This window comes from Aquarana catesbeiana, linkage group LG09, assembly GCF_042186555.1.
Source record: "Aquarana catesbeiana isolate 2022-GZ linkage group LG09, ASM4218655v1, whole genome shotgun sequence".
In the NCBI taxonomy this organism is placed as follows: Eukaryota; Metazoa; Chordata; class Amphibia; order Anura; family Ranidae; genus Aquarana; species Aquarana catesbeiana.
Genome location: NC_133332.1, coordinates 191,088,279 through 191,105,508, shown reverse-complemented (window position 1 = coordinate 191,105,508; position 17,230 = coordinate 191,088,279). Strand labels below are relative to the sequence as shown.

Genomic DNA, 17,230 nt, shown 5'->3' with positions numbered 1-17,230 from the left:
TCGGCATTTTGCCGAAAGAAAAATTGTGCCAATAATAGCGCATGCTCAGTAGCGGTGGCCGCGCCGCCCATTGGGGGATGTCATCCTGGCGGCTCAAGGTCCTGCCCTCCCCTCCCTCCTTGCAGAGCTCTCCCTGTGTGTCAGGGAGCTGAATTGGCCGGGCGGCCGTAGTAACAATGTCCCGCCTCCTGTGATAGATGGCACACTGATCCAATGCCGAGACATTGAATCACAATATGGTAAGTGTAGGCGCAACAAAGTAGAAATCACAAAACTCCCAATACGATCTGCTAATGGTGGACATTCTAAATAGAATGGAGGATGACAATTAGTTCATGTGGTATACACAGGCAATTGAATCTATGTATAAATCGCTGGAACGGGAAAAAACGTCCAAAAAGGAAGCACGCAAGGCTGCCATCAAATTAAGGAAGAAACCAAATTCCTGGAGCTGTAAAAATACAAGTGGAGAGGCGCCTCTGGGTGCAGTCGTTTTTATAAAATCAATTTTAATTAACAATATAAGATCAACTCACATGTAGTGTGAGGGTGACAGGCATGGTATCAAAATAGTCATGATGACGCTTCCCAAAAGTTCCTGTGCCGTGTAGTCTGTGCTGTGGATGTGGTCTTCCGATGGATGTAAAAGCCCCGGCTGCGGAAGGCGGCCTCAAAGCGAGGCTTGGAACACAGACAGCAGCTGGCTGCAGGGGGATGACGTCATCGGGAATGGACGCGTTTCAAGAGCGTGCGCACTTGGGTGTATTGCAAGCCGCGCTCCTTTCTCTACAGACATAGTCTGATTACCATGAAAAGTATTTTATAAGGGAATGGGGAGGGTACATGGGCGGGACCGGGTGGACAACAGATAAAAAGAAAATGAAATAAAATAAATAAGCTGGAATAAAATAAGCGCTGCTCTGGACATGTATATAATGATTGAAAAATAAGTGAAACGGCTTAAAACTAAACGGTGGTGAAAATTAATTGCTACCACGTAACGGATGGACATTGTTTGTATGGCAGCGGCTATAATGATGGAACAAAAGGGAGGGAGGGGGGGGGAGAGTTTTTTTCAATTTATAATTTACACACTGTTTTAATCATACACATCTTTTGCATATATATCCCCCCCCCCATATCAGGAAATACAGTGCAGCACATATACAGCTCAGCACACCATCCATACATATCAGTAAGTGCCCGAAAAATTGTGAATGTGTGAGGAGCAATGCCTCATGGGACATATAGTCCTGGGCAGGAAGCGCGTGGTTCTTTACCTTGCTATAGGGGCACTCTATACTATACTTGACAGCTTGCTTTTGGGGCACTCTGATGGCAGGAGGAGCCAGAAGCATCGGTGGGGGACCCCAGAAGAGGTGAATCAGGGCTTCTCTGTGCAAAACCATTACACAGAGCAGGCAAGTATAACATGTTTGTTGTTTTAAAAAAATTACTTAAAGACTCTGAGCAGGAAAGATCAGCATCTGAACCCAGAGAAGATGGAAGCCGATGAACTGGAGGTAATATAAGGCATTACATTTAAAGTAAACTTTTACCAGTATTGTGCATTATATTTAAAATGATCGTATTAATGAAATAAAAAAAATAAATAAAAAAGGACTCCCAGTTAAAATGCCCATATATCCTGTTTCTGGGTTTATTTATTTTATATAAGAATATATTACTGCTTTCACTGTTTCACAGTATAAATGGACCCCTTATAGTAGTGATTATTTCCTCTTTTTGTACTATAAAAAGGCTAATTTTAGTTTTTTTAACCCCACGATGACAGGCGATACAAAAAGCATGCTGCTACTAAAAATCTTAGGCCTGGTCCACACTTGCGTTTCTTGGTGCTTTTTGCAGAAACGCACTACAGCTCATTTAACATGGCTTTCTATGGAACACGTTCATATCTATGCTTTTTTTCAGCCGCTGCGTATTTGGGAAGGGTCAACGCAAAACTGTGCTTTTTTGGTTCAATAGACTTCAATGGAGAAGCATGTAGTGCCTTTGCAGCAATTTGCGTTTTTTAATCTGCCCAACCACAAATTGGCCAAAAATAATGTAAAACGCAGCTAAATCGCAGCTAAATCGCGTGTGCAAAAAACGCATAGTAAAAAGTACTGCAGAAACAGATCAAAAGCAAACTGCATAGAGGTTAACCGAGCCTTATGCTGACCATACACGTATCGATTTTCGGATCGAGAATATTCATACGCAAAATATCTTTGTACATTTGCCGAATGAACGTAATTTAAAAATTTCACTTGCTTTTAACATTTAGTTTTAAAATGAATGTAATTTCTGAATGAAACCCGCATACACCGTCTGAAAATTCCCTTCACCAAGAAGTTTTCTATTCTGCTCCTTTGAATTTTCCCATCACTGTGGTCGAAAACGAATGTCGATTTGACCCCACTAACGATTCGATAATCAAACCAACGAAGACATTGTTTTTGTAAGGCCAGCATATAATATATTACAGTTCTGTCTGAAAAAAAGTCAGCAAAACAGTCTTTAATTTTTTTTTTTTTTCCTTTAACCACTTCACTACCAGGCACTTATACACCTTCCTGCCCAAACCAATTTTCAGCTTTCAGCGCTGTCGCTGAAAGAAGTAGGTTTTCTTCTTCAATGACGGGCACAGATATGACTGCACTCACGGGCACTGATATGGCTGCACTCACGGGCACTGATATGGCTGCACTCACGGGCACTGATCAGGAGGCACCAATGAGGTGGCACCGATGGGTACTTATGATTTTCTTTGTTCCATAATGGTGCCAGTCAGTGCCTATTTGTGGGCACTGACTGGCATATATTGGGCATATGTTGGCACATGTGGATGGCCATTGGGGACGTACCTGGCCATCCACGTTAGATGCTTTCCTGGTGGTCCTGGCGGCTCCCGTGGTTGTCCAGTGTGGGCAGCCGAGGGGGGGCTGCGCTGATAAACAATCAGCGCAGACCCCCCTGTCAAAAGAGTCACCGATCGGCTCTCCTCTACTCACGTCTGTCAGATGAGAGTGAGGAAAAGCCCGTCAACGGCTCTTCCTGTTCACATCGTGATCAGCCGTGATTGGACAGGGCTGATCACGTGGTAAAGAGCCTCTGTCGGAGGCTCTTTACCGAGATCGGTGTAGCGGTGTGTCAGACTGACACACCGCACCAACGATTGCCGCGATGTTATTCTGCAGTACGTCATATAACGTTCAATAAGGATAACTCAACCACCGCCCGGCCGTCTTTCTGCTATAGGCCAGACAGGAAGTGGTTACATTAAAAATGTGATTGGAGTCCGATGATATTTACCAGATTCAACCTCTAATAGTATATATAATAGATAGAGTGGATTAGAGATTTTTCTCCCTAGCCATATAGTTGGTTATTTATATTTACCAAAAATTATACAGCACACTTTAAGGTTATTATCCGATTAATTTAAACAACAAAATCGGCTAACTAATTAATTATGAAAATAATCGTTAATTGCAGCCCTAAGCGCCGCACGATTGCGCAACTGTCAGTTAAAGTGATGCAGTGCCTTATCGCAAAAATGGCCTGATCATTAAGGGGGCAAATCCTTCCAGTTAATTGGTTGTCTAAAAAAAAAAAAAAAAAACAAAATTAAATGATCTAAAATTACATGAAAAGCATACAAATACTTGGATGGAAAAGGCAATTGACGATAGTATTAGCAATACATGAATAAAAGAACTAAAAAAAAAAAATTATCCATCCATTTTTTTTTTTTTTTGTTATTTCGTTTTTTATTCATGTATTCCTAATACTATCATCAATTGCCTTTTCCATCCAAGTATATGTTTGCTTTTCATGTAATTTTATATACAAATGAGAAAATTAAACAGTAAACACGACTCATATGATTGGGCATGTAATTGCCATCATCCCTTACGATTATAAAACAGCCGCCTGTTTTTCTGGGACTAGGGTGGCAGGTCCCCCTTTTTCTTTTTCACACAGGGGCCCCACAACTCTACTTGGCACAAAAGGGCCCCCATGTTTCATGAGGGGCCCGATTATTTCCTCAGAGGGGTGGTCTTTTCCACCACTAGAGGTATCTGTGCCAGTTGCATTTGTCCTGATATGGCCAACTCCTTGGCTCCATATTTTAAGTGGAGTTTAGGGGCGTTTTGGCCATTGGCAGCGTCACATGTGTGAGACGTTTTTATTTTTGCTTCCTACCTGCGTCTCCTTTCCGTTGGTTTGTTCATCCTTCACGCTTTTCCTGGTCTCCCGGATGTTTACATCATGGAGACAGGAAGTGTGGGAGAGTGGCTTTGCATTGCGCCCAGGCTGCAACATTGCCAAACGTGCAATGTCATTCAACCCACGTAATGTATCACTGATGACGCATGGCGTGCTGGTGCAGGCCGCGTCGTCATGACTACATGGCGAACGGCGCGCTTGTGCTGCAGTGTCGTCATGACTACATGGCATGCTTGGATACAGCTTGTTGTCCAGGTTGCGCGATGTGTCATGTGTCATAGATGGATCATGTGACAGTAGGACGGCACACTGAACAGCAAACAAATAGGACGCCAAGGATGGCATGTTGGCGCCATTCCCCTCCTCAGCTAGACAGCTGAAAGAGGTTAACCACGAGCGGTGTGTTTGTGCAATATGTTCCAGCATTAGAGGACCTGAATTAGGCAGCATTTGCAGAGTAAGCGTCATATTTTGTGCCCATGGTAACTAAGGATAATCTCTGCCTAGCCCTGATTTTTCTGTATATCTATTCAGCATTTGCAGTGCTTTTCAAGCGCCAACAAATTTTTGGATATCATATCCGGTCGTCCTGTAGAGAACTGGGGTTTACCATGTCTGATTTTGGGACCTTCTAATGCTGACATCGTTGGGAATGCAATTACCACATGATTAATGTGTTTGAAAGGAAGTCATTACTTTTTGTACATTCATGGATAATATTTATGTGCATTGAGTGATTCTTATTTGTTATCCTAAAATGTTGTATTTTTTGATTCTTTGTAGATAGTGATACGTTATCCCCGATGAAGACTCTAAATATCATGACTTATTGAAACGCGTTGAAGAAAAGTATCACTGTATCTTCTCTCACATTCTACAATGTTTTTAAGAATAGTTGTGTGCTACATGTCTGGAATTTTTATGGAAGCTTTTCTATTTACATAATAAATTTATATATTTTTTCAAATTTGTTTATTGCCTTAAAAATCTCATCAATGGAGGTTTTTCTTCATTACTACAAATGAAAAAATTTAGACAATATACATTTGTATGATTATAGGAATAATTTGAGGGTTGGCACTTAGGTACCCTTAGCCGAGCGCTTTATATAAATTTTTCCTTTTTTAAAGAGAGATTATAAAAAAGTTTGTATTATATTTATTAATTTTCTTTTTCACAACATTTTTTATTTCATACATCAACATTTGTAGAGTGTTTGCATCTTGTTTTTTGTTTTTCCTCTCTATGGGGACACAGTTGTGCCGTTTCTGTTGCGGAAGTGACGTCATTGTTACCCGGCATCTCCAGAAAGATGGATACTTCCCGCCACTGCACGTTTTACATCAGGTTGATGCAATAGTCCGTTGCCTGTGCGCCATTTGGCACCTGTTTACAGCACACCGCAGCGGGAAGCGTTTGTCAGAGGGTCCCTACCTCTCTGGCACTTCCGGTTTAGACATATCGATTTTCCATTTCATCCCCATGAGTGATATATGGACACCTTTAGGGGCCGTCCCTGTTGCTGCCATCTGAACGTATGAAGGGCGAGACACTGATTAATCTATGTCTCTTCGACCATTATTTATAATACCTATGGTTTACACTTTATTAGTTATGTTTACTATTTTATGAATGGAACATTATATATAAAGAATCTATAATATATTTACACAATGGAATATTAACTATATTTCTCCTTAAACTCTCAAATGACCTACTAACGGCTAAAACCAGCAGACACTATTCTGTACTACTTCTCCTGGATCTCTCTGCTGCCTTTGACACAGTGGACCACCCCCTCCTCCTCAATAAACTCCACTCCTTTGGTCACCTTGACTTTACTCTTCTCTGGTTCTCATCCTACCTATCCCCGCTCCTTCAGTGTCACTTACAACTCTACTTCCTCCTCTCCCTTTCTCCGTTGGGGTCCCCCAAGGTTCTGTTCTTGGACCTCTCCTTTTCTCAATCTACACCACCTCCCTGGGTCAGTTGATTGCCTACCATGGCTTTCAATATCATCTCTACGCCGATAACACCCAAATCTATCTCTCCACCCCCCAGCTCTCTCCATCTCCGTCTCCTCACGCATCACCAACTTACTAGCAGACATATCAAGCCTGGATGTCACATCACTTCATCAAACTCAACCTATCCAAAACCGAGATCATGATATTTTCCTCTCCCAGGTGCCATTTCCCCTGATTTCTCTGTCAATATCAACAGCTCAACTATCAATTTGTCCTCCCACACCAATATCCTAGGTGTAATCCTGGATTCTGAACTAACCTTTCGGCCCCACATCCCATCGCTATCCAAAATTTGCCGCCTCAACATCTCCAAGATACGCCCCTTCCTAACCAATGTCACCACAAAGCTAATCCACTCCCTGGCCATCTCCCTCCTCATTGGCTTACCTCTAAATAGGCTATCCCCACCTCAGTCCATCATGAACGCTGCTGCCAGGCTCATCCACCTCACAAACCGCTCAGCGTCTGCTATACCCCTCTGCTAATGCCTCCATTGGCTGCCACTCAGTCAACGAATTAAATTCAAGATACCAACTATAAAACTTACAAAGCCATCCACAACCTGGCCCCCAGCTACATCTCTAACCTAGTCTCAAAATACCAACCTAATCTTCCTCTTTGATCCTCTCAAGACCTCCTGCTCTCAAACTACCTTGTCACTTCATCCCATGCTGGCTTTCAGGACTTCTCCAGAGCCTCTCCCATCCTCTGGAATGCTCAACCCCAATCTGTCCAACTTTCTCCTACTTTATCCACTTTCAGACAATCCCTGAAAACTCATCTCTTCAGAGAAGCCTATCTGTCCCCCACTGAACAACTGTACATTTACTTTTCTCTATCACCGCATCCCCCACAGTTATTACCTCTTGTATCTCTTGACCTTCCCTCTTAGATTATAAGCTCTAAGGAGCAGGGCCCTCTGATTCCTACTGTAGTAAAGTGAATTGTATTTGTACTGTCTACCCTCAAGTTGTAAATCGCTGCGTAAACTGTTTGCGCTATATAAATCCTGTATAATAATAATAAAATAATTATTTATCATTAAATATTTATCTTTTAAAGTGCATTCGTTTTTTTTGTACCCCCCCCCGGCTCTTGCAGGGTTGGGGTCTTCTTTTCTATCATCATTTTTTCTAATATAAAAGGGAAGGGGGAAGCTTTGAAGAAGGGGTTGAGCCCCGAAATGCTTCAGCTATAACCGTGTTGTGTTCCTGCACATGTCTACACACTGTGTGTGTTTTTATGGCTCAATTTGAGAATTGTGCATTGTGAGTACCCACTTTTTAATGGACTTTTATTAATTAAATGGTCATTGGTAATGCACTAGGTGTACGTACCTTCCATTTGGTCTCTTTTGTAGTTTCCATCGGATTACCCCATCTGAGGAAGGAAGCATTCACCCAGTCTTGAGATACCTTTGTCCCCATTACGCTTAACTTCAGAAGACCCCTTAACGCTGAAAATGACTTTTTTCGTGGAAAAAAGCTGGGTCATGTGACAACCGTATATCGATTAGGAAAAGGGTACTTAGATTTTTTTAATTAAAATTACAATGCCATCATCCACACACAGATATAGTAGGGGCAATGTAAATTAAACAGTGTGTGTTTAGTATCACTCTCACTCCAAGTGTCGCTGAGGCTAGAAGTAATATATAATTATTGGCTTACTGAAGATGTCTACATTGTCTAACTTGTGCCTTCTCATGGAACACGTGTGATACCAAAAACACACGTATTTTTTGAAACAAAATAGGAAGATTTACTAAAACTGGTGCACACAGAATTTGGTGCAGCTGTGCATAGTTACCAATCAGCTTCTAACTTCAGCCTGTTCAGTTAATCTCTGACAATAAAACATAGAAGCGGACTGGTTACTATGCATTTATACAAAAACTAAACAGTTCTGATAAGACAAATTTTTAACATTGACTTTCAACTCAAATTGAGCTTAAAAATAATTTAGTGGCCCTTTAAAAGATTTCAAATTGGATCATTAAAGCGGAGCTCCACCCAAAAGGAGGAGTTCTGCTTTAATGCCTCTTGTTTTTGAAATGAAGCTTTTGGGGAGGGGGGGGTACCAGATTTTGACAGGTACCCGCCCCCACTTCAGCTTCAAATGCCTTAGGCGACTGGAAGCAGAAGTTCTCCTGCCCCCCTCTCTCCCGAAGTGGCTGTTTATTAAAAAAGTCAGCATCTACAGTTTTTGTAGCTGCTGACTTAATATCCACTTCAGAGACCGGAGCTTTGCTGTAATTCTATATATATATATATATATATATATATATATATATATATATATATATATATATATATATATATATATATATATATATATATATAAAAATCGGTCAAACACGTACAGGTATGTGCAAACAAAGAAGGACAAAAGGGGATCGTGCGGTACACTTAGGTAGGCTGGTAGATTGGTGCCGGCATCGCCAAACCAAACTATGGCCTCAGCTGGAACAAGCCCAAAGTGAGATTCCCCTCAGTAGAACCCCGTGGTGCTATACAGCCCTCCCCACAAATATCAAATGCCATCCTCTGATAGGCAACACCACAAAAATCTGTGCCCTCATCTCCCAAGCCTCTTTCTCTTCCCAAAACTCACCTTTACGCCCTATACTGGGGAACCCCCAGTTTGCACCAGGCCTGAATGATGTGGTCTTTCGGGGTCTAGGCGACGCAGGCCTCTACCGAACCTCCAAATTTAGCTCTGGGGGACGTTGGAAGATGATTACAGAATTCTCTGATCCCACAGGCCCATTCCGCCTGGACTTCCCGAGATCACTTCAGTTATGCCACTTCCTGAGATCCATACAGCCTCTTACCGACCATAGCCAACCCCTTACAAAATTAGAGGAATTCTGTACTGAATCCGGAGTCCTGCCGCATACACTTTCCCTCACCTACGCCCTGTTAAACACACTTCCAGCGGAGTACCAGCCTCCAAGCCTCACCAAGTGGGAAAGGGAACTGAAGTGCCAGTTCAGCGCCAACAAAAGAAACCATATCCTTAGGTTCACACAAATCTTCCATCTGCACTAAAATCCAGGAAACCAACTACAAAATTTTATCAAGATGGTATAGAACCCCAGCACTACTACACAAACTCTTTCCTACAACATCTGACCTCTGTTGGTGTTGCCAGACAGAAAGAGGAACCCCGTTACACATTTTCTGGTCATGCCCTAGGATTGCGAATTTCTGGAAGGTAGTTCGCAGGATAGCACAAAAATTCACAGATCGCAACATCCCAGACGATCCCACATTTTCCCCTCCTGCATGCATCAGACGCCCCCAAACATATCTACAAGAAATTTGTGATACGCCACCTTCTCGATTTTGATGCAGCCAAAGCCTGCATTCCACTCCACTGGAAATCCCCACACCCACCAACCATTGAGTTATGGCTCAAAAAAGTAGACAAAAGTAAAAAAAAAAAAAAAAAAAAAAAAAAAAAAAATGGAAGACCTCATCCTCACAGCTCAAAATAGACAGGAACATATTCCAAAACATGGCAGCTGTGGAACGTGTTTATATATTCAGATGAAGGCCAGGCCCAAAGAGGAAATACCTCTGCCACCTAATAATAGGAAGCAAATTAACCTTACGCTCTACTTTAATAAGTAACGCGTGACATCTTCTGGAATATAAGCTAGACGAGGAACCGCACAGCTCCATGTTCGTGAGACCCCCCCCCCCCGCCAATTACCCCCTAACCCACCAATTCCCCTGTCCTTCCCACTTTACCACGTACTTTCTATATACCCCCATGTTCTTCTACTCTTGAATCTTTATACAGAGAAAAGGGATTGAACCCATGGGGCCACAAAACCCCCACAAACCACAACTTAAGAATACATATAACTCTCTACAGGGCAGAGGAGTATATGACAGAAATACGAGCACTATATAGCTGAGAAACTCGATCTACAACAAGATTCGAATAGTAACGTCCTCACATTTAATACGTTCTCTATACCTGGAACGTTGTGAACTGCGATCAGATGTACCATTATACATGTAGTTTGTTACATTTATGTGGTTGTATTCTGGTTTCTGTACTGTATTGTGCTGTCGCGGTCCATGCGGGACTCTTTCCCAGAACAAACAATTAAAAAAAAAAGTCAATTCACTAATTCACTAATGTTTACCGCATGCAATAACGTGGTCACGTGACTCATTTGCATAAATTATCGCATGCAGTAAATTAAGTCCAATTTTATTTTATTTTTTTAAATAGTCAGCATTATTTCTATTACATTCAGCTGACTCATTCGTTGTCAAGGACGCAGCGGTCGGCTTCCCAGTTTGCTCCTTAGCAATCAGATCAATGCGGTAAATTACCACATTAAGGCTATATTCACACTGGGGTGGTGAGGGCACCGGCAGTAAAACGCTGCTAGTTTTAGCGGCGCTTTACTGCTGGTCGAGCTGCACTTTTCATCCCCACTAGCGGCCGAGGAAGGGGTTAATAGCACCCGTGTAGAGCCACTGCCGAAGCACTTTGTAGGCTTTTCGGCAGCGCTGCTCATTCATTTCAATGGGCAGGGGAAGCGGAGGAGAGGTGTATACACCGCTCCTCCATCACCCCAAAAATGCTGCTTCCAGGACTTTCTACAACGCCCTGCAAACGCTCTGCTCCAGCAAGAAAGCACTCGGGCTTTCACACTGGAGTGACAGGAGAGGCGCTTTACAGGCGCCATTTTTAGCGCTAAAATGACCGTAAAGCGCCTCAGTGTGTAAGTGGCCTAAACAATGTGGTAATTACAGCTAAATCAAAAAAACACATTCAGTATTTAACCCAAAATTCTTAGTGAATTGAACTTTTACAACCGATTTACCGCATGCATTATTTAGCGCTTAGTGAATTGACCCCAAAGAAGAAAGAGGATTCTGCAACAAGGGACTTCATCTGAGGATGACACTAATTCGACAACTATAACCCAAGCAAAATAACTTAACATCTCCTTTAGCATACTGACCATTGTCAATGATCATTAGCTAGGAAGGAAAAAAATTGTTTGTGCATGGTAATGTTTTATGCCTATTTGTAATACTCTGCATTTTGTAGATCAGTGGTTCTCAACCTGGGGGTCGGGACCCCCTCGGGGGTCAGCTGACGATTTGCCAGGGGTCACCAAATCCTGGGCTGTTTCTGAAGCCCGCACCACTCTCCCAGCCTTTTTGCGGGGCCGCTCAGCAGAGCTGTCCCTGGAGCCTGTGGAAGCCCAGCTGAGCTGTTCCTGGAGCCCGCGGCCGCCCACTCAGCCTCTTCCCAGCCGCTCATTTTAGTTCACGGCATGGGTGGGGGCAGAGACTAGAGGTCAGCTGACTGGTGAGGAATGTGACGTAGTAGGGGCTGGAGGAGACCCTAGCTCCTGATTTCAGCATAGGTGTCACTGCTGCGAGACACCACAGAGCTGGAGACACAGTGAAGCCGGAGACACAGTGAGTAACACTACCTGTGATTAGAGTTGCCATTAAAAGTCCCCACTACAGTTCTCAGATCAGCAGATGAGATTGATCAAGAGCACCTAAGTTGGCTGATCGCAAACCCCCCCCCCCCCCCCCCCAGCACTGCCACTCAGAATACATGGAAGGGAGAGGAAAAGAGGGGGAGGAATAAAGAAAAGGGAAGAGAAAGAATATGAAAAAGACGTCTTGAGAGAGGGATGGGGAAAACAAACAAGAAATTAGGATAGAGAGAGTTAAAAAGGGAAAGAAAGGAGAAATGTACCATAAGGGGTTTTAATGCTGTACAAGTGGAAGAGGCGAAGGGAGCGCTAAATGTCCATGTGTTAGAGGCGCAAATTACTTGTCTTGCCTTGGGTGCTGACAACCCACGCTACGAAAATAATTTTACTGTTAGGGGTCCCCACAACTTGGGAAATTTTATCAAGGGGTCAAGGAACTAGAGGGTTGAGAACCACTGTTGTAGATTGTTTTGCTACAATTAGATTCCATGTACAACATTCATGTTTAGTAAAAGCACATTAATATAATTAAGAGGTTTCTGCTTGCTTAATTTACTGCAAAGTAACCTAAAGGATACAAAGCAAAATAGCAACTTACCTCTGTAATCATTAATGTGCAATCATACATTTTCTATTCCCCACTATTTAACATTATATATGGAGGTAGAAGAACCACTCACTGGCCATACACAAGAGCACATTTACCAGACAACTACCTTTTGAATATCTAGTTTTTGCCCTTCTATTTGCAGATGGAAAACAATAATATAAAAACGGAACAATTCCAGGGAACTTACTAACCATTAATGGTTTTGTTTTGTTCCTTTACTGAAGGTGGGGTAAGCACTTCTTCCATGTCTTCCGAATCTTCATCTTCCGATACCCACTGAGAGTTTGAAGAGTTACCCAACTGGCGAGACCAATACTCACGCCTTAGCCATTCCATAACAAAGTCCCAGCCTGAGTCAAAACAGAACATGCATTTAGTGAAACAAAAAGTGGACTATAATATATTAAAAATTTATAATAAATTTCTACCATAAAGAAAATACTGCTTTTTTACTTTAACTACATTTGAGCTAGTTTTCTGTTATCTTTGGTAATTTCATTATGTTTTCCTGTCTCCAGTATGCTCTCAAAAAAACAAAAACGGTTTGAAAACAAAAGTTTCAATGACAAAATACCGGTACTTTTCATCCTATAGAGCAATACGGTCAAATAATGGCAAGGTTCCCAAAAATAATCTAATCTGCTATGCCATTCACATCCGAGAGGTTTAGAACAGTGCCAATGAAACACTAAAAACCAAGAATATGAAATGTAAACAAAATCATGCCTGCAACGGCACCTGCCTAACCTGTCCAAGGCCCTGTCCCTGGGGTGGTCTCTGTCATGGTGGAGAGCACCTGTACTTGCCATTTACTATTCCAACTGAACAAAGTCCTGCGATGCTACTGAAAGATTGACGCATCTGGAGAACATTGTCAATCCCCATTTATGGCTACTATTTTTAAGCGTACTGTCCTGGAATGTTAAGGGACTTAATAATCCTGTCAAAAATCTAGCAGTATATTGAACTATGGGGCTGCTATTATAGGTCTTCAGGAGACGCACTTAACTCCCACACCACAGCCTTGCTTTTCTTCTCGTTTGTTTAGTAATCAATAGCATGCTACTCACTCCCCCTACTTGAGGGGAGTGAGTATTTTCATTCGTCAAGAACCCGCTTCTCATGTAATCAGTCTCCTATTGACTCAGAGGGTCTTTAGATTTTGTTATGTACTATAGACAGGTTAACATGCATAATAGCGGATGTCTATGTCCCCCTGCCTTTTTTATCCGAGGTCCAAATTGGTAAATTTTATGGCACCGTTCCAAGCCACTCTGCACTTAGCGGTTGGGGATGTCAACAACTATTTGGACATAAGGTGGGATAAGTTATAGGCCCCTCCTCACATCCCCACCAGCGGTGCTGGGCTCACTCCTTTTGCTCGCTTGCTTGAGGAAACTCAGATTAAAATGGACGTGTGGAGGATGCGTCACCCAAATACCAAATTGTTTTCCTGTCACTCAGCTACTTATGGTGGGTTATCTAGGATAGATTTGGGTTTAGGAAATGATGCTATGCTACCAATGGTGGGCTCCTCTTAATATGAGGGTAGACATATTTCTGACCATTCTTCGTTATGGGTTGAGTTATTGGTATCTAATTTTCCCCAAGACCCCTTTCACACTGGAGCGCTATTCAGGCATTTTAGCACTAAATATAGCACCTGAAAAAGCGCCTCTCAAGCCACCCCAGTGTGAAAGCCTTAGTGCTTTCACACTGGGGTGGTGCGCTTGCAGGACAGGAAAAAAAAGTCCTGCAAGCAGCATCTTTGGGACAGTACGGGAGCGGTATATACACTGCTGCCGAAGCGCCTGCAAAACGATACGGTAGCACCGCAACACAGATGTCATTAACCCTTTCTTCGGCTGCTAGTGACGTGTTAAAAGCGCCCCGCTAGGGGCCAAAAAGCGCCGCTATAACAGTAGTAAAGCGCCGATAAAACCAGCGGCACTTTACTGCTAACGCCCGCACCGCTACAGTGTGAGAGGGGTCTAAACTTCGTGGAAGCTGAACCCCTTTTAGTTGTCCCTATTCCCTGAACAAGATCCAATACCAGATATGCTAGAGATATTTTTCCAACAGAATATGAGTTCTGCGGGGTTGGGCACCGTTTGGAATTACGCTAAGGCCTATTGGCAGGGGAAGTTTATTAAACTTATTTCTCATATTAAGTCTGAAACCAAATCTTGGGAAACATTTATTCTTAATGAGGCTCAGAGAGCAGAGGATGCCTGGGTAGCTAACCTGACAGATAATACCCAGCGGGCATGGCTAGAGGCCCAAGCTACAGTGAATATAAAAAAAGTCTACACACCCCTGTTAAAATGTCAGGTTTCTGTGATGTAAAAAAAAAAAAAAAAAAAAATATGAGACAAAGAAAAATAATTTCAAAACTTTTTCCACTAATGTGACCTATAAACTGTACAACTCAATTGAAAAACAAATTGAAAATCTTTTAGGGGGGAGTAAAAATAAACTACAAAAATGTGGTTGCATAAGTGTACACACCCTCTTATAACAGGGGATGTAGCTGTCTTCAGAATTAAGCAATCGCATTCAACCTCATGTTAAATAGGAGTCAGTAGACAACTGCCATCATTTAAGTGCCTCTGATAAACCCCAAATAAAGTTCTGCTGTTCTAGTAGTCTTTCCTGACTGCAAAAGCAATGGTCCTCAGAGAGCTTCCAAAGCAACAGACGGATCTCATTTTTAAAAAGTCATCAGTCAGGAGAAGGGTACAAAAGAATTTCCAAGGCATTAGCTATACCATGGAACAGAGTAAAGACAGTCATCATCAAGTGGAGAAAATATGGCAAAACAGTGACATTACCAAGAGTTGGACGTCACTCCAAAATTGATGAAAAGACAAGAAGAAAAACATGGTCAGGGAGGCTGCCAAGAGGCCTACAGCAACATTAAAAGGAGCTGCAGGAATATCTGGCAATTATTGGCTGTGTGGTACGTGTGACAACAATCTCCCATATTCTTCATATATCTGGGCTATGGGGTAGACTGGAAAGACAGAGGCCTTTTCTTAAGAAAAACATCCAAGCCCGGCTAAATTTTGCAAAAACACATCTGAAGTCTCCCAAAAGCATGTGGGAAAATGTGTTATGGTCTGATGAAACCAATGTTGAACTTTTTGTCCAAAATTCCAAAAGATGTGTTTTGTGCAAAAACAAAACTGCATATCACCAAAAGAACACCATACCCACAGTGAAGCATGGTGGTGGCAGCGTCATGCTTTGGGACAGTTTTTCTTCAGCTGGAGCAGGGGCCTTAGTCAAAGTAGAGGGAATTATGAACAGTTCCAAATACCAGTCAATATTGGCACAAAACCTTCAGGCTTCTGCTAAAAAGCCGAACATGAAGAGGAACTTCATCTTTCAGCATAACAACCCAAAGCATACATCCAAATCAACAAAGGAATGGCTTCACCGGAAGAAGATTAAAAAGTTTTAGAATGGAGCAGCCAGAGCTCAGACCTAAATCCGATTGAAAATCTGTGGGGTGATCTGAAGAGGGCTGTGCACAGGAGATGCCCTTGCAATCTGACAGATTTAGAGTGTTTTTGCAAAGAAGAGTGGGCAAATATTACCAAGTCAAGATGTGCCATGCTGACAAACTTGTACCCAAAAAGACTGAGTGCTGTAATAAAATCAAAAGGTCTTAAACAAATTATTAGTTTAAGGGTGTGCACACTTATGCAACCATATTATTTTAGTTTTTTTATTTTTACTCCCCCCCCCTAAAAGATTTCAGTTTGTTTTTCAACTGAGTTGTACAGTTTATAGGTCACACACATTAAATCAGTGGAAAAAGTTATGAAATGATTTATCTTGGTCTCATTTTTTTACGTCATATAAACCTGACATTTTAACAGGGCTGTGTAGACTTTTTATATCCACTGTATGTCAAAACAACTGGCATTGCAGTTAGCTGAAAACCAGCGTTTTTTTCTACAACCAAAGCATTTTGAGGAAGGAGAAACCACAAGGTATATGTTAGCAATATTAACGCGTAACCAACAATCTTCCTCACATATTACAACTATTAGGGATGCTCATTGTTCTCTTCATTTCCAGACCATGGATATTCTTAAGGTGTTTCGTAGTTTTTAAATAGATTTATACTCCTCCAAAAAAAAGGTACAACCCTCTGAGTCAGATTGCTTTTTTTCCTTGATGGCTGTACATTGCCTTGTTTGTCGGCACCAGATGCTTGACCATTGAATGCCCCATTAATAGAGGAGGAATTGCTCCCGGCTTTGGCGCAATCTCATAATGGAAAATATCCTGGGGCTGACGGCCTTCTATGCGACGTCTATAAGAGACATGCAGATAAAAATAATACATGTTCTTATGAAAGTGTAAAATGATGCTTTTCAGTCAGGGACACTACCCATGTCTATGAATGAAGCTGTAACTGTTGCGTTACTAAAACCTGGGAGGGATGCTCTTTTACCCAACTCCTATAGACCCATGTCTCTTCTTGCAACAAACATCAAGCTATTGGCAAGAGCATTGGCAACTAGGTTACCAAAGGTCGTACATAAGATAGTACATAGGGACCAGCCAGAGTTAATCCCTACCCAGTCGTAAACTTGAGGAGCTTTCTGAACCTACAAACACCTGCAGACAACATTGGTGATGGAGCAATTTCCTCAGTCGATGCAGCTAAGGCCTTTGAAAGCGTCGAATGGCCTTATTTTTGGGCAGTTCTGCAACGCATGGGTCTGGGCACTAACGTTATTAAATGGATTCAGGTTTATATGCACACCCCTCTGCCAAGATTAGAGTGAATGAAGAGCTCTCAGAACCTTTTATACTTTATAGGGTCACTAGACAGGGGTGCCCTCTTTTGCCCCTGTTTGC

General features: G+C 42.2%; 1 protein-coding gene across 1 annotated transcript in view; it reads right to left on the bottom strand.

The window, feature by feature from the left end:
* Positions 1–17,230, bottom strand: part of LAS1L (LAS1 like ribosome biogenesis factor) — a 151,747-nt gene that overhangs the window by 106,507 nt on the left and 28,010 nt on the right. The window contains exon 5 of the mRNA XM_073599454.1: positions 12,547–12,705. Within this exon, the coding sequence (XP_073455555.1) occupies positions 12,547–12,705 (159 nt within the window). The remainder of the gene's footprint in view (positions 1–12,546; positions 12,706–17,230) is intronic.